The sequence below is a fragment of the Podarcis melisellensis genome (assembly GCF_964234715.1).
Source record: "Podarcis melisellensis genome assembly, chromosome: 1".
NCBI classification, from domain to species: domain Eukaryota; kingdom Metazoa; phylum Chordata; class Lepidosauria; order Squamata; family Lacertidae; genus Podarcis; species Podarcis melisellensis.
The window spans coordinates 42,653,588-42,681,572 of NC_138528.1; the positions used below are offsets into that span (position 1 = coordinate 42,653,588).

Genomic DNA, 27,985 nt, shown 5'->3' on the forward strand with positions numbered 1-27,985 from the left:
TAAGAAGCACTTCCCCTGCTAATCTAAGGATCTGGGATGGTTGGTACTTGTTGAAGGCTGACTAATTTTTATAGTTTAAGTTATAGTTTTGAGATGGTAGTTCAATAACGTTCAGTTAAACAGCAAAATAAAATAACAGCTGAGAAGAGAGACCAAAACAGTGTACATGGAACAATTATAGAAAAATAACAGCAAAATATGAAACTGCATTCTCCAAACTCTGGTAAATTTGCTTGGATATTCTTGTTTGAAGTATATTGCTTGTTGGATTATGATTGTGTGTATCTTCTCTGGTTTAGAGAAGACCAGGTGAATTTTCGTGGATTCATGAGGACTTTGGCACACTTCCGACCCATTGAGGATAATGAGAAAAGCAAAGACCAGAATGGGCCAGAACCACTTAATAGTCGGAGCAACAAGTTGTACTGTAAGACATTTTTAATTGGACATCTGTTCAGGCTAATTGTACTGCTTTGTATTCTTCTTTGTAATCCTGCAGCTTGGAATCTGTTCTTCTTTTAAATTTAGTTTAAATCTGGATACAAATCTTATGGAACCAAAAGTAGAAAGTTATTTAAGTGAAAGTGGACTTTTGTCACTTTTGCTGGCTGTTGCTGATGGGAGTTGTAGCCCAGCCATCCAATGGAATTTCCATTTTATTTCCTCCTCCCAAAATCTACTCTGGATGGTCCCTCAATACCGCCCCCCCAGCTGTTTTTGAGGATGCACAGGGACAGGAGAGGAACAGGAAATTCCATTGCGTGCCTGGAAGTCTGTTGTGTGCATGGTGCTACAGTGTTGGGTACAGCCATTTATTTCTGTCCTAATGTAACAAAGCCTATAACCAAGCCTAAGTACATGGTACTGAAATAATTGTATTTGGAAAATGCTGTGCACATTGATGGTGCTGCTTTAAATGAATCATTGTAATATATCTTCCATGACCTCACATTTTACTTTATAATATTCTTAGATTTACATAAGATACTCAACAAATCTTAAATTATTGGTAAAACTGTAGAAGCAGGCTGACTTTTCATGACTCCTGGTAAATATAGGCATTCTATATAAGCATTCTATAAATTACTGCCTGATAGGAAAAAGAAATCTGTTTAATGTCCTAGCATGTATCAGTAACTGGTCAAAGAAAAAGAAAAGCCCAAGAATTTAAGCATAACTATTTTGGAACAGCAAAATTTCCTTTCTTGGGCATTTAGTGTGAACCTGAAAATGTCTTCTCCAGTCAGTGAAATGAGTCCATTATGTTCCCTCTATACTCCTAAGATAGGCCTTTGGTCAGATGCAGCACAGTTACTCTCCTATTCTTAAAAATGATCACCTCAAGGAACAGTCAAGTTTTAACTGATTGGTGTCTTTGTGGTTGCCAGTAGTCAATGACTATTAAGAATAAGGGAAGAGTGTTTGTAGTATGGGGGCACACATTGCTCTGGGTCTACAGTGGTTCGATAATGTATTCTGTATATGGCAGCAGTGGGAAAGAAAGCGGGGATTTTTAGTACAGGCACTTCCCCATTTGCACATGATCATGTGTGCGACTGCTGACACACTCATGCCTTTTTTGGGACCCAAGGGCGTGGAGCAGGCTGGAACATACTTGCATGTGTCCCAGAGCAGACCCCCTGCGTAAGCAGGGATTCCCCTATATATCACTTTTTCCCCTTATCCAGAAATTCCCTACCAAAATGCGACAGTTTTACTTTTTATTTTCTTTTGTATTTTTACTCAACATTCTGCCATTTATGGCAGTTCCTAAGCAACACGACTGGTTCAACAATCTGTGGCTTTTTAATGTGTTCGTAGGAAGGGGTTATTGGTTTTTGTTCTTCATAGAATCATAGTCATACAGTCCAATATTTAGCCCAGTGTGGGGCTCAGACCCATGACCCTGAGATGAAGGGTCTCATGCTCTGTGGACTGAGCTGTGTAGAAGAGGGTATTATGTTATGTGTTTTGATTTTGTAAACTACCCTGTGAAGGGCAGTATATAAATAAATAACCTTGAATTTATTTCCTCTAGTTGCTTTTCGGCTATATGATCTAGATAAAGATGACAAGATTTCTCGAGAGGAGCTGCTTCAGGTATGTTTAGCTTTTGTAGCCCATAAATTAATGCAAATTTTTCGGATGACTGTCTTATTTAGCCTTTAAGGTAAAGTCTGGTTGAATGAGAATACCAAATTATTATAATACATAGGCATTACATAACAATATAACTATAGTAGCAGCAGAGGTAAGAAAAGACTTTGTGAATCTCTCCCCTCCATTTTAAATCCCCACACCCACACAGATACTGCTCAATCTTTAATCTCCTCTTGTCTGCCTAGGCTGTGTGACACTCTTCCATGCTGGGGACAGGATTGTGTAGCCAGTGCAGGATTAAACCCTGTTCAGTAGTGATGTCAGCTCATGGACAAATGGGTGTGCTTTTGGAAAAACAGCTTGGCGGTTCAAATTGGCACACAGGCCAAACATTCCTCACCTAATGTATGTCATGAGGCTAAACTCTCCTTGCTATAACAATAAAAAATATACTCTGGTTCAAAACCAGCAGCCAGCCCCAATCCTATAAAGCTGTGCTCTTGGTGGTGGGGAAAGGTATTCTGTGAACCCCAAACACTGCTACAAATGCTGAAGCCCAGAACAGCCCAGAAATAACCTGTGAAGTATCTTGTAGCACTGGAAAAAGTACTTAAAGGTTTGCACACCATGGTATGCCATAGTTACAAACTGTTAGGGCTTATCATGAAGCTCTTCTGGTTGTTCTAGAGAGAACTAGCCCACAAGTACTGGTTTGCACACAAAGCTAAGCTAGTAGTGTGGTTTGTTTGACAAACTGAGGAGCAAGGTGGGCATGATTTGAGCATTTCACACCAATGTGCTGCTCATTCAAAGAAATGCCATACTTGGTTTGTGTAACAATGGCTTACTGTATTATTTTATACTTTCTGGATGTCCCATAATCATATTATATAAATAGTTGTGTTCTGTGTTATAAATCAAGCACTGCTAGGGGTTGTATCTCTTTGCTTTCCAGTGTATTTCTTATCAATAAAAAAATTTGGTGTGGCGTGAGCAAATTTTTACTCTAAAAGGGTGGCTCAGAGAAAAAAGCGGAGAACTTTCTGAAAATTGTTAACTTGCTGGTCTGAGAATTCTTGAGATGAAGTTGTATTTTTAAGTGATGCACTTGACGTTATTCAATGAACCTGGACTGATCTCCTTATTTCTAGAAAGTTTCCCTAAACTGCCTCAATATATTTTATTTGAGGCAGTGTAGTAAATGGTGGTTTGTGCCACAAGTCAAGGTGTATAGTACCTAGTAGCCAAGGACAGCTAAGGTATTTTGGCACCTGAATCAGGAAATGTCCCAAGCACCTCTCCTTGGGAGCAATAATTGCTGCTGTTTTGTGATATTTAAAACCAGCTGCCTGATTGGCCTGGTCCTGAAACTTCACTTGGTTGACTTAAAATAATAGCTTTACTTGTCTGGTGCCTTCTTAGCACTTACAGCATATTCTTTGTTAAACACTAACATTGCATTCTTTTGGGGTTTCTGTCTACTGCAGGTTTTGCGGATGATGGTTGGCGTAAACATCTCGGATGAACAGTTGGGCAGCATTGCTGACAGAACAATCCAGGAGGCTGATCAAGATGGTGACAGTGCAATCTCCTTTGCAGAGTTTGTTAAGGTCAGGAAACAATGTTTATTATGGCAAACCTAATTAAGTGCTAGGATTTCCGAATCAGATGTGCAGTCAAATGAATAGGAGGCTTATGTGCATAATTTCTTCAGATATTTTGCTATTTCCCATATCTGAACATAAATTGGCAGAGGTGTGCTCTTCAGCTTCATAACAATTGCACTTTATCTTAATTGCTTAAATGATTCTTGTTAGACTCGTTAGTTTTTCTAAATATTTTTAGTGTGTGACAGTTTTGCATGCTGTTCCAAGGCATGGTCTGTGGGTACATGATACAGGAGCCTTTCTTGAAATTAAGCTAGATTTAGTTTGGTCAGTGCTTTGATAGACTGCCCAGGGATCATCTTGAATTCCATAAATGCAATTAAATACACTCCAAATGCAAGTGTTGCTAAGTACAGCTTTCATTTTCCATAAAATATATTACTGATGACCTCTAGGTCAAGATCTACAAAAAATAGTTCTGCAGCGCAAGAGGACATGCAGTAGGAAAGCTGACTAGAATGGCTTCCTAAGACAAGACTATAGTCTAAATGTTGAGATAAAATTTGATTCCTGTGACAAATGGTTAACAATTCTACTTTTTTGCAGGTTTTGGAGAAGGTGGATGTAGAGCAAAAAATGAGCATTCGATTTCTTCACTGATGGATCAAGGCCCATTCCTTGTTGTCCTGATATTTAAGGAATATAGTTTGTTTTACCCTCTCCTGAGCATTCCTGCTGGTGCGTGTGAGGTACATCTCCAAACCCCCCTCAGTTTGTTCCATCGATGTGAACATTCCTTCTGCATCAGAACAAAGGAACGTGGCTGCAGTGCAGCTTGGAATGGAACCTTGAAATGGCCTTTTCCTCACACTTCTCTTTGCTTTGCTTTCTTGTTATAAATTATTTCTCCCCATGTTACTATAATCTTCTACCATTTTATGAACTATGACAACAAAAATCTGACTTGGTAGTATTTGTATTCTCTCTTCGGTTTGTCTGGTTAACAAACTGTTTTCTTCTGTCCTTGGTTTTGTTTAAATATAGATGTTTGCCACTCTTAACTTCACAAAGTAATGCAAGGCCAATGGTTTTGTTTTCGGAATTAAGGCTTCGGAGCTTCGTCTTGCAAGTGTGTCAAATGTTACGAATTTGTCCACAGATGTGGGATGTCTGCCAAGAGAGTAACTTGCAGTTCTGAAAACATAGTAATTGGGTACTTGAGTGAAACTATTTCATAGCAAGCTGTTTCTTAACTGGAAAAAGTTGATTGCCTCTCTGCTGCCCACCCCCTGCCACCAGCTTTGTTTATGTAGACTATTTTGATTTGCAGTATACTTAAATTACTCAAATTTCTTTCTTGTTCTTTTATTGTTTTTCAGTGAATGTTTGCAATGCATAATTTTTGTTGCACAGCTTATAGTGGAAGGCTTTTCATACCAATTATGCCAACTGGACCTTTCGTCTCCAACATGCATGTCAAAAGTTCAGATTTGAGTAGTACTGTGTCCCTACAAATTATGTGGGAACACTATTGGTTTTAGGAAAATTCTTAGCACATGTGTCAGGGTTTCTGGGAGAGAGGAGGAGATGACAGAGGAGACGGAGAGCGAGTGGGAGGAGGGGCAGAAGGATGAGGAAGAAGATGACGGAATTCTGAGGGAATCCACGAGTCTGAGCAGCGAGTCAGAGGATTCTCAAAAGGGGGTTACCTTAATCAAGCAAAGGGGAGGAGAAGGGAGAAGCGGAGAGGAGCCCAGTGGAAGACAGAGGAAGCAAGAGACGTCTCAGCCGGAACGGAGTAAAGGGGGTGGAGTCGTCAGCCTCTCGGAGGGAGCAGGATTAGGAGAGAACAGAGAGAGGGGGTTGGAGCAGGGTGTTCAGCCGGAAAGGGTGGAGAGCAGAGCAGGGGGTGGTGTAGCGGTCGAAAGAAAGGTCAGCAGCAACGTACGCGCGCCAAGTTCAAACGTAGAGGCGCGCGGAAGTGGAGAGAGCTCAGGGGAGGAGCCCGGCCCTAAAGCCAGAAAGAGGGGGGAAGAGGCGGCAGAGGATTCAGCCTCAGGCGAGTCACGGAGAGAGGGAACCCAGGGGGGCAGGAAGACCCTGCGGAAAAGAAAGGAGAGGAAAAGGTGGTCTAGAGCCAGGCTATTAAGTTGGTGCGGAAGAGGGGAGGAGTCAGAGGGGACTTCAGCGGTCTAACGTGGCAGACGTACGGCCACAATGCTGAACTGTATGAGAAGCAGAAATCTTCAATAAACTTTTCCTGTAAATAAGCTGCAACGGAGTGAGGTCTCTTGTGAGCTGGGACCAGACCTGGGTGGCCGTGACAACATGTGTACCTTTATTACTTCAGATTATATTTTGAAAGTTTTATTTTAACCATACACAAGGATCATTGTGAATTTTGATGTAAGCAGTACAATACAGAACTGAGGGCTCAAAAGCCATGAATATGATGATCTTTTCAGGCTGGATTGTCTTTGCTGTTAGTAAACAATATTGTTGCACTGATTATCAATGAACTTTGACAACCGTTTTTAACTGTGCAGTGTTGGCTTCCCAGATGCAGAAAAATACTTTGTGTAAAAATCAGTGTTCAAATGCTCCTGACCCCTGCTATATGTCAGCATTTCTATAAGTATTGAGTGCAAGTTAATCTAGTTTACTTAAATGCGACACAATTCAATGATCCTTAAGAATTGCACACTATTTTACATTTAAAAAACTGCAGAAGAAAATCTATTCCTTCTTCAGACAAATTATAAAGATGGGAACAAGATTAAAGGGTGATTGCTTACAAACACTTTAGAATTTTCGATCACAATGTAAACATAGGAATTTTATAAAGAGAAGGAAAATGAAAGTAACACCAAGTTGTTAGATTTATTGTTTGAAATGTGCTTATTTGAAAATAAGCAATCTTCCTTTGGCTATAGCGGTAATCCACAGGTGTGCCTTGTCAGATCTATTATATTCATCAACTATCCATGAATAAAATCCTTCAACATACTGTGTTCTGTGAATGAATGGAGGTTTTAAATAACACAAGGTGCCTGTAGAATGCTACAGCTGAAAGACTTTATTTTCTCATATACTAATCTAGTTTTTAAGAGATTGGGTGACATCCAGTGCTGTCAACCCACTTGCACAACATACACCTGCTAGCACAACAGGACTTGTCTTTTTTGTCCCTGCTCAAAAGAAAGGAAAACGAAACAAAAAACCTGCTCTGCGGGCTCCTGCAACCTTTAAAAGATTTCGGAGAGCAAAGAGAAACCCAGCTGCATAAGCAGATGTTTGCTCATGCAACTTTGGATCTCACCTCTTGTTTTCATTACTCAGGTTTTAAATTGCTTTGAATTTTCAGCCTGCAGGCATTTAGAATGTTTTACAAGCAATATATATCAACTGGAATTTCCTGCTTTCTCTTAGGCCAGGAGAGTGTGGTCCTATTGCCCTTATATCTGTGGTTTAGCTATTTATCAGTTTAATGGTGGGAATAAATAGGAGTTTCCTGCCTTTTACTCAGAATATGTTAAGACAGAACAGATTTTAAAACTTCAAATAAAATTAGAAATAACAGGGGGAATGGAGATGAAATACATGCCAGGTAATGTGTATTCTTAACTCTTGTTAGTCCAGCTGTGCATTTTAACTCGTATAAACTTCTCAACTTGATGGGTTCTGCTTAGGTTTCAGTACAGTAGCTGTAGCTGTACAATTCACTGTAGAGTGTAGAAACCTGAAGACTCATTTAACATGTTCCTAACTAAGGGACTAAAGGTTGATTCTCCTGTTACGGTGGATGCAAATTCCCCTTAGTCTACAAAAAAGAATACATAAAGCACTGTAAAAAGTCTAATATCAATATGGAGTTACTGCAACTATTCATTTCCTGGCATGTCTTGTCAGAAAAACAACACTCAAGCCATTATTGTTATATATGTTAGTATTAATCTATATATTAAAAGTATATACAGTGGTACCTCGGGTTAAGTTCTTAATTCATTCCGGAGGTCCGTAATTAACCTGAAACTGTTCTTAACCTGAAGCACCACTTTAGCTAATGCGGCCTCCTGCTGCTGCCGCACCGCCGGAGCACAATTTCTGTTCTCAACCTGAAGCAAAGTTCTTAACCTAAAGCACTATTTCTGGGTTAGCGGAGTATGTAACCTGAAGCGTACGTAACCTGAAGCGTACGTAACCTGAGGTACCACTGTAATTGTAAATGTGAAGCTTCCCTAATAGTAATTTCAGTTTGCCTTGATCCCAGCCCTAAAAGAGTACCGTAAGTTAATTGAAATGATGGATCCAACTCAAGATTATGATGAATGTTGGTTATCACCCATACACAAAATACGAATGCATAACATGACATACCTTTTGGTGTGCTATGTTATCCAAACATAATAAACCTGCTAAATTAGTACTGACTCAGTTGGCAGAGCACAAGACTCTTAATCTCAGGGTTGTGGGTTTGAGCGCCACATTGGGGGAAAATATTCCTGCATTACAGGGCTCAGACTAGATGACCCTCGTGGTCCCTTCCAACTTGACAGTTCTATGATTCTGTGACTAGGAGACAACAGAAAATTGTCCCATATAGCAAACAACCTCTTCTGTTATGGTGCAACAACCAGTATCTTAAACCTTGTTCAGGTCTCTGGATAGCTTCCTACAGGATATTCCCCCTAAAGCATAGTCACTGTACCCACACCATTATGAAACTAAGCTTTTAGGGTGCTATCATAGAGCTCCAAAATAGGACTTCAGAATTTTTATAGTGCCCCCCCCGAAAATTACTGTCAGATCATACCTGTACCCACTGATCACACCAGGAAAAAAAGGGAGAGCTAACAATTCACAGCGCCACCTAGGAGCAAAACTGGAGAATCTGACGTACAGATCCCATGTGAATATGTATGATTCCTACACAAGTTATTGATGGTGGTGGGTGACAAATCCCTTCTGAAAATCCAGAGGGTTTCTTTTTGACATCTATTTTTGCACAATGGTGGAACGAGGAAGTGCAAGATTCGGTCTGTGGAGAAAAGTGTGATCTGAGTTTTGATGAGGATTTTGGTCTACATTTTCTGTGCAGTTGTTCCAACTGGGTTTCAAGATACCATTCCCAACCTGCCAGAGCAAAACGCTAAGCGGTCTTATTTCTACTGAGGAAGCTCTTTCCTAAGTAGAGCTGGCGTGAATGTACCACCCTTTATAGTATAATGCTTATTCTCCCTGGTTTAATTTGCAGGACACCCAGAACTTAAAGCTGAGAGAACTGTCTAGCTTGTAAGTGGCAGGGCTAACCCAAGACTTTTGGCAAACCACAAAATGGCACCCTCCCTCCCTGCCGGTGAAGAAGGGGTGAGTGAAGATCTAGACCAGAAACGGAAGGAATCTGCCTGCCTGTCTCTGTGCCTGAGGCGGTTGCAGCACCTTGCCTTGTGGGTGGGGGGCCCGGTGTGTTTAGGATTGAAGCCCGGTTATAGTTCCCTATCGGCCCATCAAGAAAGATCGCCTATTGTTCACTGAAAGATCCAGCTCTACATTCCCCATTCAAGTTGGACGCGCTCACTTGAGCAAATTAGTGGCAGCAGGCACGAGCATCCTACTGAGCGAGGAGGAGGAGGAGCAGCTGCGGGGGGAAATGTAACAGAATAAACAAAAGTACAATTTCCAATTTGCGCATTCCCGCCACAGCGCACAACCCCTTCCTTCCTTTAGGAGGCGTCCTGAACGACTGAGTACACCGAACGCCTAACACCCGCCTCCCGACCGTCCCCACTTCTTCAACGCGGCGATAGCACTCGCGAGGAGGAAGGCGTATACCACATCGCGGTTGGCCAATCGCCTCTCCGTGTCCAGCCGTTTGGGGGCAGGCTACCCAATGGCAGCCTAAAGCGGAGAAGTGAGTGACAGGAGAGCGGCCCACTCGGTGGGACCCGCGTTCTGTAGAACGGCCGCTGCGTCGCCCTGCGCCGGCCTCCCATTGGGCGCTCGAAGTAAGGAGGGGAAGATGGCGGAGTGAGGGGGAAGGAAGGAGAGCGCCGTGGGCTGCGGCCCTGGGGCCTTAACTGAGGTAAGGCATGGCGGGCTCAGGGGCTTCCGTGGGGAAGGTTCGTGGGCACGAGGGCCCGCTGGACAGAAAAAACCAACCTGGAGCCTGGAGCTCACTTGGCGAAGCCCGTCCGTTGAGCCGGCCGGAACCTGCTCTCTCTTTACGTGCCCGTCCCGGTTCTGTGCCGCTGGAGAGAGACAAGTTCTGGTGTCCGGAGCTTATTCTTATTACCTCAGTTCTGGCCTTTTACCTCATAAGGGGCCTCCTTCCTCCTCCTCGTCCGGGGTTTGTGAGGGTGGAAGCAGCTCGCTTTTCTCTGCCTCCAGAGCCGCAAACTTGTAAGCGGGTCTGCCTGGAACAAGGGAGTCGGGAATCGCTGCGTGGCCTCGGTGGCCAAGCCAGGGCGATCTCCTCCTTTCCCCTTTTCCCTGCCTCCCCAAAGCTGGCAGGGAGCGAGGGCTTGCTGGTGAGGCCCTGCACGGGCGAGGTGCTCCAGGCACCCGGCGCTGTGCAGCGGCCGAGAAAGAGAGAGACAAGGCACACCGCCTCTCTAGTTCTCGAGCGGGTGGGGTTGGCGAGGCATTGCTGCGGGTACTTGGGCCTCGTTGGGTGTCCCAGTGGCGAAACCATCTCCTGCCTTCTTTCCAGTGTTGAGAAGTGGGTTGGGGGTCGGTGCGCATTTTCCAGGGGGGTCCTCTGTAGCTCCTGTGTTTTTCGAGGGAAGGCTGGAGTTCGTCGTTACTGCGCAGGGCCGATTATGTGTCCCCTTTTCTTCCTTGAGCTGACAGGGGTGCCAACTTGAATAAAATATCGTGGGGACCAGGTAAGCCCCGCCCCACATAATCGATCACATGACGCATTTCCCACACGCTATTTGAATGCTGATGCCCATCAACTTTGTGGGGGCCCCGACCCCTCAAATATTTTATTATGGGGTCCAAAGCCCCCAGAAGTTGGCTCCTGTGAGAGCTGTATCTCTTGTTGATTCAACTCCCATTTTCCCTTGTCTTGCACGTCACAGCTTTCATGTTGTGTGTATCAGAAATAGAGCAAGCCATATGTTTTTGTGGGGATTAGGAAGGCTTCACCTGTCCTGTTTCCATACTCGTATAAGTGGACATATTTATTTCCATTATTATTTACTTTTTCTGTGAATTTTGCTTTTTTAAAAAGAAAAACAACCCTGGGTCTTATTTGCTTCTTACAGTTCTGTTTTTAATCAGTAACACATAGAAGCAAGAGTGACAGATCAGCTGTTTTCTTAAAGAAGTCAAGAAATAGGAGCCCATCTGCAATGAAGTAATAAATTATGACTAGCTTTGGAAAAAACATTGAAACATACACTGTGAACAAGCTGGCAGATCTCGTGTAAAATTACTGGTGAGCTTCAGCAGATGGCTGGAGTGCATTCTGAATGCATTAATTTGTATGCACTGTATTCTTTGCTATATAGACAAAGAGCAGCTGCATCTTATTGAAGTAGATACTGCAGAAATATTTTTTTTTTAATTGCATACTTAGGAGATTCTATTTATACAGCTGCCAAAATGTCTTTGAATGGAAAAGAGACAGATGTGAAGAAATGGAGGTCTAATTCAAACTGCCCCAAGTAAGGGTCTATCATTTTTGGCGAGCTTTACTGGCAGAGTCAAAAAATGTAGTTGCCAGCCCCCTTCTTTATGAGCCAAGCCCCTTTCAAGCCTTTCCCAAGGGAAGAACTAGTGGAAAGAATGCCAGGTTGCTGTCACTGCTTGAAAATGTCCCAAACCTTCAAGCAACAAATCAAGCACCCTCCCAAGGGAAGGGCCTGAGGGTAATGTGGCCAAGGCATGCAAGCCTTTCACACAGTGGTGCACAACGTACTCCGCCTGCCTTTCCCAAGAGAAGGGTGGATAGGGAGAGTAGCCAGTTGGGTGCCACTGTTTGAAGGTCCCCCAAGTGCCTTCAGGCCAGTGGCGTAGCTAGCCACTTGAGCGCCGTGCATAGCGGGGCAGGGTGAGCAGGGCACAAAGCCAGAATCCCAGCGCCTGAGGTGTTACGTTCTGCTCAGGCGTCCTGCAGGCCCGCGTTGCTCTTTCAAGCAGCGCAGAGCCTGCAGGAAGTCTGCCCAATGCTTCCCCCTCAGCTGGAGGGTAATTGAGAGGGAGGCGGTAGGCAGAGGCCAGTCCCACAGTGCTTTTTGGGGCGTCACAGTGTCTGCAGGCGCCCAAGACACCATGGCTCAGGTGTGCTGTGGGCCTGGCACCACTCGTGGGGCCAGCTTGTGCCAGTTGCATCCTTCTCAGTTGCCCTCCTGCGGCTGTGGGGGATGCAGCAGCATGGCGCCCTGCAAGCACAGCCCTGGTCCGCACTGCGCTCTGGGGTGCCTGGATTTGGGTGTCACCTTGGGCTCCAGCACTCAACACAAATACACACCCCAGAGCCAGTGTGGTGTAGTGGTTAAGAGCGGTAGTCTCGTAATCTGGGGAACCGGGTTCGCGTCTCCGCTCCTCCACATGCAGCTGCTGGGTGACCTTGGGCCAGTCACACTTCTTTGTAGTCTCTCAGCCCCACTCACCTCACAGAGTGTTTGTTGTGGGGGAGGAAGGGAAAGGAGAATGTTAGCCACTTTGAGACTCCTTAAAGTGAGTGAAAGGTGGGATATCAAATCCAAACTCTTCTGGCAAGGACACTGGGAAATACATGGAAAAGATGAAAGCACTAAAAACTGTTAACACCTGGGTATTAGTGATATAGACATTTCCCCTGGAAAAAATTAATTCCAGCTTTGAAACTGCCTTATTTGATAGATAATTGTTAATTCATTTTATAAAGCAAAGCAATGCATTTTTATGGCCTTTCTGACACTAATGGGACTAAAATTCTAAAACTGCTGATCTCTTCCAAAGTCTATCTCCATCTTCTTGTCATCTTTGCTGGCATGACACAGACACCATTTTGCAGAGTTGGTGGTTGCTGTCTTGAGATTGGGCCTTGATCCAAGGCAATGGGATATTACAATATATATATATATATATATATATATATAGTCCAGTGGCACCTTAGAGACTAACTGAGTTTGTTCTTGGTATAAGCTTTCATGTGCATGCACACTTCTGGATATATGGACTTTGTTCTGAAACCGTATGCCATCAGTGCTCCTAGCTACATAAGTGACACCACAAACTTTCTGAGGGAAATACAATCTTTGAACAGGTATCTGAAGAAGTGTGCATGCACATGAAAGCTTATACCAAGAACAAACTTAGTTGGTCTCTAAGGTGCTACTGGACAATTTATATATATATATTTTGAGTGCGTCAGACCAACACAGCTACCTACCTGAATCTAGAAGAATGGAGTATTACGTTGTACTGATATTGCAGCCATTGCACTTGAGTCTCAGCGGTGCTGTTCCATTATTAGATCTTGCTTTAAATTAGATGAAGTACAGAAATTTCAATTCCTATAACAGCCCTTTACTGTTGAGTACTGCCAAAGTGCCTGTTATAAGTAATTACATTTTACTATCATTCACTTCATTGGTTTTATTTACTATTTTAAGAAAGCAGAATGAAACTGCTTGGTACTAGAATCATTATAGCTGCTGACTAAACTGTGTCCTATTCCCCTCCTCTGCTCAGTGCAAAGTGATTATTTTAAAACATAGCTTCCAGTTTATATTTTGCTGAATGGAGTAGGGAGATAGAGCTTCAGATTCTTTTTTGGCCTTAGTCTTATTGATGACAAAATTCTGTAAATGAAGAACCACTGTTCTGGGAAATTGATTTGCATCACAAAATAGTCCTGGGCACCCCCTTCCTCCAAGCTTTACATAATGCCATGTTAGCATCACGATAATGTATTAATACATTAAACATTTCAGTGTTGCTGTTCAGGGTGAAGGGGATTTATATTATTAATTGGGTGAGTAGACGGCCTGCTTTGTGAATGTAGCAGTGATTTCAAAAACACAAACCTATTTTTAAATCTTGCATTACAGTTTCAATCCCTTGACTTGCATTTTCACCTTCCACGGGTTTTCATGTGAGTTGGGTATAATTCCATCATGTCACTGGAAAATCTTGCATTATTTTGTTAAGAAAATACTCTCAGATATGTGGAGAGGTGACTAGAACTGAAAGTAGTATGTATAGCAGCCAAGTTCTCCCACTCTCCCCTTCCTACTTTCTTATTAGTTAAGTAGCTCAGCATTTCAGTTACTGTAATTTATCATGAGAATTGTCAGAGAATTTAAATATACTTAAAAAATTTCTTGAGTAGTTAATGCGGTTTGATTTTTAAAATGAAATTTCAGAATGCAAGATGCTATGAGAATTTAAATACCATCTTAAATGGCTAGAAATTTCTAAAGGTACTCACACTTCTTTGCCTTTAAAAATATTGTGTATTGCAGAAAGTGAATAAGCACCAGAATGCTGCTGTTTGCGTGTACCGGGTATATGTGTGTGTTTAATTGCTCACAGGTGATCCATCATTCTACTGCTAGACTTGTCAGCTTTGCATTCTTAAGACCCGAGTGTAGTCCTTCCCTTTGAAATTTAATTAGAAACTGCAGATTTTCTGATCTTCTCTATTTGAAACACTCCATTCTTTCCCCGAGAATTGCATATTACTTGATTAGATAGTAATTGGAGGGAAATGTAACCCTTTGTGCTTCTTTAGTTATGACTGCACTGTTATAAGCTGTTGAAGAAATGCAGAGGCTCTGAATGAAAAATGCATTCATTTGTGTATTGCATTTCTGACTGCTCAGTGAAGGCTAGGCAAATATGATTTTGATGAATTATACCCTGATGTTAAATGCATTGACTTGAAGATAAGAGCTCTTTTATGCTTTACACAGCCCGCTACCACTGTATGGAGCAATAAAGACAAGGTCCAAAGAAGGAATTGTAACTCCAGGAAGGCAAAATCAATTGGTAGCTCCTGTGCACATGTCCCCAAGCGTTTGGGATTCGCCTGTACCTTTCAGATGTTGTACATTTCAGAAGTGGTGTGTATACTTGTTGGGTTTTAGAGACTGTTGTAAATCATGGTTTGCCACTAATCATGATTAGAAGCTTCTAGTTGTGTCACATTTGCCAGGGGCAGGATGAGAACAGGAGTGTGCAAGTCAGCTTCTTGTGGCATAGTTAGCATTGCATCTACGTAATCCCATTGATTACAATGAGCACTTCTATTTATTCCTTAAGACAAACTTTATGAGATAATTCATGCCTCATCTTGAAAGGACATTGTCTGTTATACTAGCAGGCTGTGCATTGTCATCATGATTTATGCGGGTTCTGGCACCTCTTTGGTGCGTTCTGGCACCTCTGTAGCATTGCAGCACAGGGGCACGCTGCTCAGGGCTGCGCGCCAGAGGCTGCGGGTGGCACTGCACTCCATGTTGAGCAACTGAGGCTGTGAGTGGCACAGTCATAGGCGCCGACTCCATGGGGCCTGAGGGGGCCCGAGCCCCCTCAAAAAATCGTTTGGGGGGGCTCAGCCCCCCCAATAATTTAAGAAAATTTGTCCCGGTGCGCGGACTTTCCCCTCTCTCTTCTTTTGCCCCGCGGATGGATAGGAAGGAAGGGATGAGGCTGCGCGCTCCCCAGCCCAGGCTCCTTGCGATGCTTCACGCCCCGGCAAGCTGCACCCTCTCGGCGGCACGCTGCAGGGGCTTCCCCAATCCCGTCCGGGCACTAAGAGCAGGAAGTCGCCCTGCCGGCTCGGAGGAGGCAGCCCAGAAACGGGGCGGGAGAGCAGGACGCCGCCCCGCGCCGCCGAGAGGGTGCAGCTTGCCGGGGCTTGAAGCCTTGCTGAAATTTAAGATTGGTCAGAAATTTCTGAAATTTGGTTCAATTAAGGTAAAATTTCTGTGCTAAATTTTCTACTGGCATAAAAAATTGTCTTGATTTTATTATGAACATAATGATCAAGTTTTATAAAGCCACTTGTCTTGGCCACAGAGCTGCTTCCATTGCAATATAATAATGTTTGTATGTTTAACGCACAAGAAAATGTGGAAGTGAAGCTAAGTCCAAAATTACAGCTATTCTTAATGCAAATAGAAAGTTATAGGACAGCATTAAGTCTTACCCATATATCATTGAAAGTATAAGAGGATGGTGTGGAGTTCACCGGTTTAATTAGTAAAAGCGAACCCTCAGCCTTATTCAAAGTAAGCTTAAATTAGCTATTTCACTTATTAATCAAAGTGCTATTACTGTGCGACAGCAATATTTTATGTTTTATTCTTTTAATGATAGTTTAGGATTTATTTAAATATCATTTCAGTCTTTTCAGAGCTATATATTCACTGCTCTGTAATAGTCTATAAGCATAATTGTTACTGTAAATTAAATTAGCTTTTTACGAAAATACCATGCGTGTTTATGTTTTGTTTCTTTTTTCAAAGCCAAAAAGTGTTTCAGGCTTGTCGAGTTTCTTGGAGTGTGGAGTTATAGAGAGTTGAGTTTTCGGGGTTCCAATGTTGATCATATGACTCTAAAATACTTTTTAAAAACTTTAACTCACTAATTTTCATCTAAAATTTAGAAAACTTCCCGGGGCAGGACCCCAGTATGGGCCCCCCCAATATTTTTTATAAGTCGGCGCCCGTGGGCACAGTCTCTAGCGCAGTGGCAGTGCGGTGAGCGGGCAAAGAAGAGAGCCCCCCCAATGGTCACCAACTTTGGCTGGGCACTCCCCTAAGAAAGGCTCAGCAAGTTCCGGCACCTCTTTTCCTAGAAGAAAAGCCCTGGGTGGAGACTTTTTTCAATACTAGGAAACCCAGTATCTTAGGATAAGAAGAGGAACATGTGATACATTTTTTTCCTGTGGCCTGAATTTGAGTTTCTTTCCTGTTGTGTGCCATAGGTCCATGCATGCACCATCTTGATTGGCAGTCAGAATAAGAAAATTATCAGAAAGCTAAAGGCAAGAGTTCCTGGTGATAAAGAGTTTCTGCAGCCATAAAGCAAAAGGTAAGTGTTGGTTTAACCCTTCTTTGGATAATATGAAAGCCGTTTGCGGCCTACCATCCTAGGAATAGTGTTTATGTTATACATTAAGTCTGCAACTTACACACATTTAACTAGTGTGCATTAAGCTTTACCATTTGGCAAAATAATAAAAATAAGTAAAAGGAGATGCACATCCAAGAAAAGAGACTTTGGCAATTGCACCCAATGTGTTTTGACTATACATGGTTTTGGCTTTAGGCACAATTCCTGGAACATAACCCCCAGGTAAGTTGCGGGCTTACTGTTCTTGGTTCAGATGAGAGCATACCATTTGGAGTTTTTACTAAGAAACTTAGTAGTTTTGCTGACAACTCCCTTCTCATGCAGTTCTAAAACCAATAACTATAAATAACCCCTTCCAGAATAAAAACACCACCCATGAAAGTTAGCTTTTTATGATATTGCTTGACTGATGTATGATTTTTAAAAGCTCTCAATCTTTTCTTACACAGGAGAAAACATTCTTGTGGTTGCAGTCAAAGAATCAGGAGTCAGAAAATTACAGTAGTCTTATGCAACAGTAAGTAAATATGGAAAGGTGGTGTTAAACTGAATTGACAGAAATTATTTCAGGTCCTTGGATAGAAATCTATAAATGTATAAAGTTGGATAAAAGTATCTGGGTGTTTTCCACTACCCACTTGAAAGCTTTTTTCCAGCCGAGGAGAAGTGGAGTCTTGGATGTGTTTACACTGCCCTGCTCGGTTACCTAAGCGGGCTTGGCAACATCTCCAAATTCACTTCCTGCCAGCTGGACTACAGGTTGACAGTTATCACTCTCTCTCACTAGATGAATGCATGGGAGAATGGCAACCCACATATTCTTTTTCTTTTTTCTTCCATCAGTCTGCCTTTCTGTGCTCCCCCCTTTCTCCATCTTAGCAGGATGAGCCTGCCAACCCTCTCTGGAGTCATCCAACAAGGGGGGAAGGAAGCTGGGTCTCCCATTTCCTCTCATGACACAGTCTAAGTGTGCTGTATTGAAATTAAAACTGCTCACAGTTTCTGTTTATTCTCTGAAGTTTTCTTCCTCTGGCAATCTTTTTATTCCATTGCAATATTCGAATTAATTATCATTTATCCCTGAAATAGGCTTATTTCATACATCTTGAATGATGTACCAGGTAGACTTCTAGCACTGCTCATAATGGTATATAGCATTGGCCACAGCAATCAGGATCTGTTCTTGGTGTGTGAAACCTGAGGGGTCCCAGATAAGAACTGCTTGGAATACCGGGGGGGAGGAGTCACAGGCACTGTAATTCACCTGTAAAACAATTCCTCCAAATCTTTAAAAGTTCTAAGGTTCCCATAAAATGTATATGTGAAGTCAGTTTCAACTTAATTTAGAGTGAAATTACTTTCTCTTTTAATTAGCTAATTTGTGTGTGTATGTTTCCAGGTCCTTTCCTGTCGACCCAACACAGGCTGCTAAAGGAGCTTTGACGGCTTCTGGTGAAGAAAACTCCTTCTTTTATCTCCATGAGGGAAATGAAGAAGCACTGCTTATTTTCTGCTCCACTCCTTAACATGAATTGGAGATGTAAAGCCTGTATTATAGAAAAAATACTACTGTCCTTGCAGAGCAACGGAAATTAATGGCTGACATTTCACTGAAACATGCAAACTTTTTGTTCAGAGTTTTTGCACTCTATAAATGATTTTGCATATAGATAGAGGCATAACCCTAATTTGATTGGCATTTCCCCCCTTTCAAACTACCTTGGTAAAAGAACTGCCTACTCTCAACATAGCATTTAGAGAAGTGAGCAAATTGATATATCCTTGGAACTTGTTACACAAACCTTTAAAGAAAAGATTGTGCAGAAATAAAAGGATATATAGGTGTACTTAAAATAACTTCTTAAAAAAAAAAAAACAGCTTGTGAAATTGCCCTGTTGGGATTTTTCTCCTTTTAAAAGGAGCCAATTTATAGGTGTCCATCTTGATGCCATTATGTGAAGCAGTTGAAGCACAGTAGCATTTAGTAATTTTGTTCACTGTTTTGAGTAGACTATTAAAAAACAAAACTTGCATATATAAATTTACATAATTGCTGGAAAGGAGAGGTGATCCTGTGAGTTGCTGCTTTTCTAGCAAGATCCTTCCCAAGGGGTTGAAATCTTGAAACCAAACCCAGGAGCAATGGGTTTTACATGGTATCCTCAGTCTTCCTAGGGAATTCAGCAACAAAAGGAATAATACCTTTCTCCAAGCTTTTACCCAAAGGCACCAACTGATAGTGTAAAATATATGTGAAATTTCCCACCAGTTGGATGAACAAAGACAACACATGCTCAGAAAGGGCTTCTTCACTAATTCTGTGGGTCACTGAAAGTTAAGGTGGAAATTCTGTTTCTAACATGTTTACAAAAGATGCTTTGTCTCAATTGCACATGATTCATGTAGGACATTTTCTTTAGCATGGAATAATAGCTGATTTATTAGCCACACCTTGCAAGGGTAGATTGATTCCTGGTTTTAGAAAAGTCTCCCCTGCTTCCTTACGCTGAAGCCCTCAGCACTGCACCTTCAGCCTTACTGAAAATGTGAGTTTAAAATCTGCCAATGGCTTCAAAATATTTTCAGTCTGGGTAAAAAAATGGGAGTGCATGTTATAATGGTCAGTCTTGGTTATCAACATTTTTAGTGCTACTTGATGTCTGGTGTGAGGTAGCAATGGCAATATTTCCTGAGATGGAAAACAGCGGCTGTTTGGGGTATTTAATAGTTTTGAAAGGAGCATCCCAAGCTAAATACTGGTATTTGCTCATCACTTAATCTTATGTTCCTTTTATATAATAAAAGATTCACATCAATACTTAGGAAAGCTTATTCAGATGCTTTCCTTAATTCAAATCAGTTTTTTAAAAATGGAATGTTTAATTGAAGATTATCAAACAGGTAAATGTTTATAACTGCTAAACATAACCAGATTTATGACTTGGGTCAGCTTGCTGGGGGGAAATTGTCATGGTTGTCATTTAGATTGGCTTTGAAGTATACTTAAATCCTAATTCAAATAGAAGTCCAGAAATAAAATTAGTTGGATTTCCTTCTAGGTTCTTCTGAACAGGAATTCCTGTTTAATTTATTGGGATTTTAGATATAGGGTTAGGCTTCTTAGTGAAACATTCTCTCATTCTGGAACTGAAAATTCAGAAGACATCAAGTGTAGTGATGATTTGCTTCTATGTCGGTAGACTTTATGTTGTCTTCCCTACGTACTTCTCTCAGATTTAATTTGTACAAGAGTATGCTGGCACAGAGTGAAAATGTTTAGTTTCCCTAAATTGTCAGGATAGATATAAGAGAAAGTGGCCATATCAGTTGCACAAAATTCCAGCAAAGAACAACTCCCCCATCCCCTTTCCCTCTAGATCCCCTGACTACATGAGGACTCAGTTTAAAATCTTGGAGAAATGAGTGCTGTACATGGCCCAAGAAACCCGTTTGTAGAACTTCTCCTGTAGCATCTTAAAAGTACTGTGTCAAGGCAATACTGCCTTAATTTTTTTATTTTACATTTTGATCTGCATCTGTTTATGTTGGCAGGAAATCTTTCCCTTATGAAAAACAAATACCGGGCATGTGCAATAGTATAATATATACATATAAATATATTTTAATACTTGTGGACAAAATGTTACAAGTTGTTTGAGAACAACAAAATCACCAATGTCTTCCATTTTGAGATGTGTATAGTTCCATAAGCATTAGTGCTTTGTAGCAAAACTGTAGTGCCATGTTAGGATCAGTGCATGAGCCTAGTAGTACTTTTTTTACAATTTCAGAGTGACAAATTAACAAGGCTGATGGTGTAATTCATAAGAAACTGACAAGATTATGGTCATGGTCTAAGGATGCAGTGTCCTTTCTAGGCAATGATAGCATATATTGGTGAATAAAATCAGTAGCATGAGGAGTGCATGGATCTTGAATCTGTAAGCAGGTAGAAGTGCACCTCAAGGAAACTACAATTGAAACAGTCTTTAACAAATCCTTTTTTGAGCAAATAATATTTTGCTGCAATGGGAAAATTCACTGATCTCTTGGACTAAGAAGTTTCACAGATTTAAGTGTGCATAAGGCTAATCTTTGCCACAACATGTTCTCATAAAATGTCCCTTCATATATGACTGTTCTCCATTCAGAAGAGCCTATAAACTTTTACTCAGTTACCCACTAGTTGCATATTTGCTCATAAGTACCCTTATGTTAATGCAGCACATCATCTATCAAGTTGAAAAAATGACTAAATTACAAATAATAACACTGCTACTGCTATTCAAGATTGGTAGTATTCATTTTTGAAATCAAATGATTCTCATTTTTCTACTTCCATAGAAAGCACCTGAAGGAGTTTGCTGTTTAAATTTTTTAAAAATCATTGCAGTACAACTATTTGGGTCACTAAGATGTCTCCCTGCTTATATTATCAATTTTCTTTTAGTTCAAATAAGTGAGATCAGCAATTCAGGCACCTGATTTTTCTGTGCAGATCCTGTAGTCTGGACTGCTGTGATTCTGTTTTTAGAAAACAACTACTTGTAGCTTAAAGAGGATACTGCATCTTTTTCTTGGTCTTGTCTGTAAATGGCCACCTTGGTGAGGAAAAAAATATTTCTGGTTTTGGTTTACCATTGGCTAAAAATTCATAGGAAACATTTAATTAACCACAAAACAAGAGATCTATGTTTAAAGGTCTCTGCCTATTCTCCCTTGAAATTTGGGAAGGTGGGTTGTTTACAAATGAGCAGTGAGGACCTGAGCTCAGCCAAGGTTCTGTTGGAAAGAAATGTATCTGTCCCATTGAATGAAATAGTTTTTAGTGCTTGGGAGAATCAATTGATGGAAAAATACCTCTGAAACTGGAATGCAAAATAGCACAGTATGTAGGGGGAAAGAATCCCTGATGCAAATAAAGCCATAAGATGACTTAATCAATAGAACTTTAGTAGCAATAACTGTTTGCATGTAATAGGAACTACTTGCATTAGCAAGTATTGTATAGTAGAATAAATGGTACTAACCAAATAGGTTTGTGGTGCTCTGTGTTGCAGGGAATTGCCTGACATGATGAGTTTCTCTTTAAAATGTTAGGAAATTCCTTAAAGGAAGTTGGCACTTGAATGCTTTATTGAGGAGCCTGTTTAAAACTCCTGCATAGCTCCCCCCCCCATTGATGCAACTAGGGCAGAAACTTGTTGTGGTCATGGGCTAACGATGCAGTGTGCATGAGAAAGTGGATGAACCCCTGTCCTCCTTGTCAATAGATAGCATGTAGTTGAACTTCTGGTGTGAAAGGGAACTCTTCAGAGACTGTGAACAGGGCCAGGTTCAACCTAAACATGCAATTTAGATTTGATTGTGGAAACTTGTTGCCATTACCTAAAGCTGGTTAGATGTGTCAAATTTTTGAGGAATGTTGGCAAGGTACAAAGCATCTTAGCACCTAGCAAGTGTTGTGTCTCCTGAAAATGTTATTTTTCTCTTTAAAAAACCTTTTAAAAACTTGTGCGCCTGTTACGTGGTTTCACTCTTAATTATAAAAGCTACTTTTGAGTTTGGAAGCTTCTATTCTAGATGGGTATGCCTGGCAATCTTTTACCCTCACCACTCTATAATAGAGTGCAGTTCATACCTCTTTAAAATGCAGCTTGCACTAACCTAGTATGCATGTAAGACCATGTAAACTGTAAGCCTAATATGTAACTCTGCCTTAAACAGGATTCAGCTGAAGTAGAACAGATTCATCTACAAGGTTGGGATGTATGCTTGAAGGCTTTACCTTTATTGTTTTCCTTAATTGCAAGGAGTTATATCCCAGCTGGTGTGTGTCTGCCAATAGAAGGCTTTTGAATAGGGATCAAGGCTATTTTGGGTAGTTCCCCTCCCCTCAACAGCTGCCCATACTGTTCCAAAGGGCCCACCAATTCTCCAGGTCAGATTTGAGTGGGAAGGAGGAATCACTGAAGAGTGCCTCAACCCTTTTTCCACTGATGGCTCCACTGTACTAAAGAGCCTTCCATAAGCAGAATATGGCCAGAGGGTAGCCAGTATCTATCATCAGTCTGATTAACACAGCCACCTGTTCAAGTGGATGGAAGAAGCCCATATTTTAAAAGTAGAATTGATATATATTCTGTACAGAACGACCCCTATATATTCATACTGTAATATGAGCTTTACTAATGGTTTCCAAAATAATGTTTGAAATCTGAATCAAGGAGACTGTCCTTTATATGTGAAAAAATAGTCAACAAAAACCTGTGATTATTTTGTTCACATCACAAAATATACAAGGCACTTTTTACTGTTTTCAAACAAACATGATTCTAGGGCTAAGGAAATTTGCACTTTGTTAACCATTCTGAGCAAACTGGCAGAATCTGAAAGGCATATCACGGCTATGCCACCAGTAGGACTTGCTTTGCTCTAAATTTATTTTGAGTTGCTGGTTTGCAGATACTTTTCAATTTGCAAAACTGGTGCTTGACTGACATAGTGCTGCTGCTACCCAATTTAATAATGAACTTTTTAGCTTGGTATCTGGATGAGTGTGAGAGCTTCATACATGCAGGATTTGCTGTTGTGGTGCTTAGTCAGAAACATTTAGGATGTGGTTAACTGTTTGAAGATGCTTGGCTATCTTGCATAACCTCATAATGGAGAGCTTTGCTGCCTAGATCTATAGAAATGAGGGGTTCTGTTACTCTCCAAAGCAGCCTTTGCCAGCCTGTTGCCCTCCAGATGCTTTGTGCTGTAGGTCCCATCAACCCCAGCAGCACATCCAAAACAACTGGAGGACACCTGTGAGAGGCAGCTTCAACAAATTGCACTTAAGCAGTTTGCACCTCAGTAGCTGTGGTATTTAAACTCCTGAAGGTTTAGCACTGAAATTTGTTTCCATAAGCAGTTAATGAGGGGAAAGATCTTTCTATGAAGTGGCTCTTCATGGCACATAAGCAGCACTTGGGGTATACGTGTGGTTCCCCCACCACCACCTCGCCTTCCATTTATTCTCTTAACAGCCTTTATTATTCTATCAGTGGAGAACAGGATTTCATTCTAAGTATATTAGTGCCATTCTTTATGAATGGTTGCAGGGGGCTCTTTTTAATAGTCTTTCTCTATTCTACATGTGCACTAGTTTTTACGATAAAATCCCCCTTACTTGACTTCTCCCTTTTAGACCTTTTATTCTTGCTTTGCACTTTGAAGAACAGTAATTATTGAGCAGTAGAAGTCCAAGCACAATACATGGGTGCCAATAAATGTGTTTTCCAAACAGGCTTCTGGGATATAGATGGTAAGTTTGCAAGTGGTAGCGTTGGATCTTTGCAACAGGATTTGGAGGCCTAAGCTGAACTGAATTTTTGTACCACGCTTTATTAAGTACTTGAAGATTGAGGGTGGGGGTGGAGGAAGGACAAGGAGTTTATGCCCTCACCCTGTACACATAAAGGCAATGAGTTCTCCCTGCCCTGAAATGTAGAGGAATGGTCAGCTAAGTGGTGCTCCCCAAAGACTGCAGGAATCAAAGCTTAGTACGGTCTCTGCTGAACAAAGAACTCATTTGTATGAAAGGACTCTTATGACAGGAATGTGGAAAACAAAATACTAGAGAATGAGAATATGTCCTGTGATGGGGCAGGGGAGAATGCCCCAAGGTGAAGATTTCCTACATAACTAGATGAGAAGAAAGCAGGCTTAGAGCTGGAAATTGGTTCTATCTGGGGGGGGGTGAAAGCATTCAAGTTTGATCACTTGCTAGTTGGTTTTAGATGGAATTGTCAACTTTCCCTAATTACAGCACAATGAACATTCCACAGAGTTTAGCATCTAAATAGTTGCAACTTATCTGTCCTCTGCCATCTTTGACAAACCCTTGGAAGGCAGATGAGGTTGTGAAACTCAAGTATGGAAAACATACATGGAAAATTGACAATGGCACAAGCACATAGGCTCACAAACCAAGTCTTTTATAGAGGTAGTATTCTAATTATGCATGATTAAGATGTCTAGTGTTATAGTTATTACCAGTAAATTGATATATGCATTTATACATAATGAAGCAATAGGAACTAATATACCAATAGCTTGAACTTACTGCTTTGATTCTCAGATTTTGATTTTAGAGAACATTCTGTCTCTTTAAAGGAGGCAGAATGTACAAATAAGAGAAGCATGACACCAAAACTGTGTATTTGAAAGAAAAATTAGCAGAATGAGCCCTTTTGACCTCTTACCAGGTTCATTGTGTTCCCTTGAGCCTACATAATATGAGCATGGTTGGTGGTAAGATGGGTTTCTTGGCTGCGGCAATTGTACAAATAAAAAAGGTGCAGAGTTTCAGAGTACAGAGAAGGCACTAGATGAACCCCAAATAGGGCAATAGCAAAACGTTGTATGTAGTAGGAATTTTCAGGTAACAAGAAGGAAGGAACCTGGATCACAACCTGTTGGCTGCAAATAAATGAGAATTTAGGTGGATGAAATCATTAAGCAGTCCTTACTCTTCAGGTATTGAGTTTAAATGACAGGTTCTCCTCGCCAGGTATCTCTCACCTTGTTAGGCAGCTATACCAAGATGAACTGGTTTCAGACCAGCATTAATACACCTTACAATAACTAATCTGAAAATGGCAAAGTTTTGCTTTAGACACAATGCAAGTTCAAGCTTGCTAAGTAGGAGTGGAGCTTGCTAACTAGATTCAAGAGAGTAAATGGCACCCCCATAAAAATTATTGGTTTAGTTACAAAAAAGTAAAAAGTGGGTGCATTTAATGGTAGAATATATATGCCGAATACATATTAAATATTAAGTAGAGGATGGTAGAAGCATAGCCCTTGGACTAGAAAATTATTTTCCTAATGTGAAGGTGCTGCTTAAAATAAACACTGAGTTTAAAGTTCCTTAACTAGATTATGGCTATACTAGTTTCTGCAGAGCAAGTTCCAAATACTTCTTCATATCAAAGTTTGCTTTCTCATAGATCTGAAAAAGGATTTGTTATGGCAAATCTGCATTTTATGTTAGTGGTTATTTTCCCAATCATTTATTTTAAGCTTGTTATAGAGGCCATATTTTTTACATTGCCAGTCTTGGTAATTAGTAGCTGCCAAATAGATGTAAGAATATTGGAGACGTGAGTGAAGGCTTTTAATGACATCAGTTTGACTTCCCCTTTGAGTTCATGTTAACATGAAAAGACTCCATAGTATTGTATCATTGAATTGTTTTCCCCAAACTCTGTCCCTCTTGTAGGTTGTGATTTAGGTCTCTGCTAATTAATTTCTTCTTTCAGAGCAAAAGAAAAGATTGTCTCTGCAAATGCATAGGATAACTGATCATAATAAAAGGATTGTGAAAGCTAGAGTCTGGGGAAATGTACAGAAACATTGTATAAATTTTAGAAGTAGGCTTACATTTTGTTAACTCACTTGAACAAGCAGAACAGACAAGGAAGGTATATGCCACTGCAAACTATTTACTCCCATTGCACAATTATGTAACAAATACCACAAATCTACCCCTGTATATAACTGAAGATTTCCAAAAGGCAGCTTGCTTTTATATCTATGCATCTTTTGGGGAGGGAAAGAGGGTGTTAAAATTATTATTTTGACACTGTAAACAATAATTGTTCAAAACTGAACCTGGAAACTCTGCACCTGTATACAATTTTTTAGCAATAAAGCAGCATGGGCTGAGAATGCACTTAAAATGCCATTGTGTCATTTCTTCTAGGACGAACTCTTGAAACGATAGAAATGTAGGTTCACATATTTCAGTTTGCCTTCATTGTGGAGCAGATGTTTAATCATTGCAAGCTTATATGATTGCTGTGAAACCCCAGCAGCTTTTTAGCACATCTGAGCCACTTCATACTCTCATGTATTTCTCAACAATTATGTCATCGGTTGCCATGTGTTTTGCAGTGCCTCTTCTCTCTCCTCTTCCCAATACAGTGGTACCTCAGGTTACATACGCTTCAGGTTACAGACTCCGCTAACCCAGAAATATTACCTTGAGTTAAGAAATTTGCTTCAGGATGAGAACCGAAATTGTGCTCTGGTGGCGCAGCAGGGGACGCCATTAGCTAAAGTGGTGCTTCAGGTTAAGAACGGACCTCTGTAACAAGTAAGGTACTTAACCGAGGTACCATTGTACAGGGCTTTAAGTTTTTTTCTGAAAACTTATCAGGTGGTGAAATGAATAGGAAAGCAGCGCCATCAAACATAAGCTAACCGGTCAGTCCATTCTGTCAAATTTGTGTCTACACCATTTAAACAGCACTGGAATGCACATTCTTACATTGGACTTGAAATTGTTTTTATTGTTAAATTGCTTTGAGATGTTTCATAGGAAGCAATTCATAAAGTTAATAAGAGATACAGATATGTAGGCTGCCTCACATCTGTACAAGTTTCCTAACCTATGCTCCATCTTTGGTAGTTTAGGCAGCATTTTAAAAACCCTGTTAGCATAGAATTCAACTGGTGTTACAGTTAAGAGTTCAAATTTGATGAAATTTTGATAGTTTTTAAATTGACACTTTTAGTTTACACAACAGGTTATTGGGTAGACTGAACTGTCTCAAGCCAAATTTAAAATAAAATGCAGAATTGAAAGCCAACAAAACTGAACAAGCTGTACATTTCCTCTAAAGAGAGGCTGCAAATGCATTCACTGTATAGTTTAGGATAGTATTAACAGATGCAACAATTCCAAAAAAAATCCAGGCAGAACTATGTGTGCACATATAAAAATATAGCAGTTCATATGCTTTGTGTAATCCATTTGCCAGTCCAAGACACACTGCCATTTTCAAATACTGTACAACCAAAACAGTGGTTGTGTGAAGACAAGTTATAACCTCATGTTCATCACAGCCAAATGCAGATATATGACTGCAGAAATTCTACCAGTTAGTTGTTCAACTTCTTCCTTGTTCCCCCAGATGCTTGGCCATGTAGTCTTACTTTGTAGACCTGCTTTTCAGACATCAACTTCTGCTGGTTTCTTTCTTCGAGTTTCTCAATCAACCGTTCTATCCGTATGTGCGCCAAAACAAGGCTCTCCTTTAACTACAAAAAATAATAATCGCCAAGCTTAGATAAAACGAAGTGATCCAGAAAACCAATTATATCAGCCAAATCTTTGTCAGTGAGGGAAAAAAATGTCCAATATTTTAAGTCC

At 40.9% G+C, this 27,985-nt stretch overlaps 2 protein-coding genes and 2 long non-coding RNA genes across 6 annotated transcripts in view; 2 read left to right on the plus strand and 2 right to left on the minus strand.

Moving 5' to 3' along the window:
• The window catches only part of CHP1 (calcineurin like EF-hand protein 1), an 18,956-nt gene extending 13,837 nt beyond the window's left edge, over positions 1-5,119 (plus strand). Inside the window, exons 4-7 of the mRNA XM_081887702.1 lie at positions 300-427; positions 2,039-2,100; positions 3,588-3,710; positions 4,314-5,119. Coding sequence (XP_081743828.1) covers positions 300-427; positions 2,039-2,100; positions 3,588-3,710; positions 4,314-4,367 — 367 coding nt within the window. The 3' untranslated portion in view covers positions 4,368-5,119. The remainder of the gene's footprint in view (positions 1-299; positions 428-2,038; positions 2,101-3,587; positions 3,711-4,313) is intronic.
• LOC309356483 overlaps positions 1-10,507 on the minus strand; it is a 19,141-nt gene extending 8,634 nt beyond the window's left edge. The window contains exon 1 of the long non-coding RNA XR_014162818.1: positions 9,867-10,507. This is a non-coding gene — a long non-coding RNA (uncharacterized lncRNA). The remainder of the gene's footprint in view (positions 1-9,866) is intronic.
• Positions 9,643-26,510, plus strand: LOC309356343. Its single transcript, XR_014162717.1, has 4 exons — positions 9,643-9,789; positions 16,633-16,739; positions 17,231-17,298; positions 18,181-26,510. It is a non-coding gene; the product is annotated as an uncharacterized lncRNA (long non-coding RNA).
• OIP5 (Opa interacting protein 5) overlaps positions 21,110-27,985 on the minus strand; it is a 12,573-nt gene continuing 5,697 nt past the window's right edge. For 2 of the 3 annotated variants that reach the window (XM_081887556.1, XM_081887555.1), the window contains one exon: positions 21,110-27,873. In XM_081887556.1, the coding sequence (XP_081743682.1) occupies positions 27,715-27,873 (159 nt within the window). In that variant the 3' untranslated portion in view covers positions 21,110-27,714. The remainder of the gene's footprint in view (positions 27,874-27,985) is intronic. The other variant, XR_014162700.1, reaches the window with a different exon arrangement.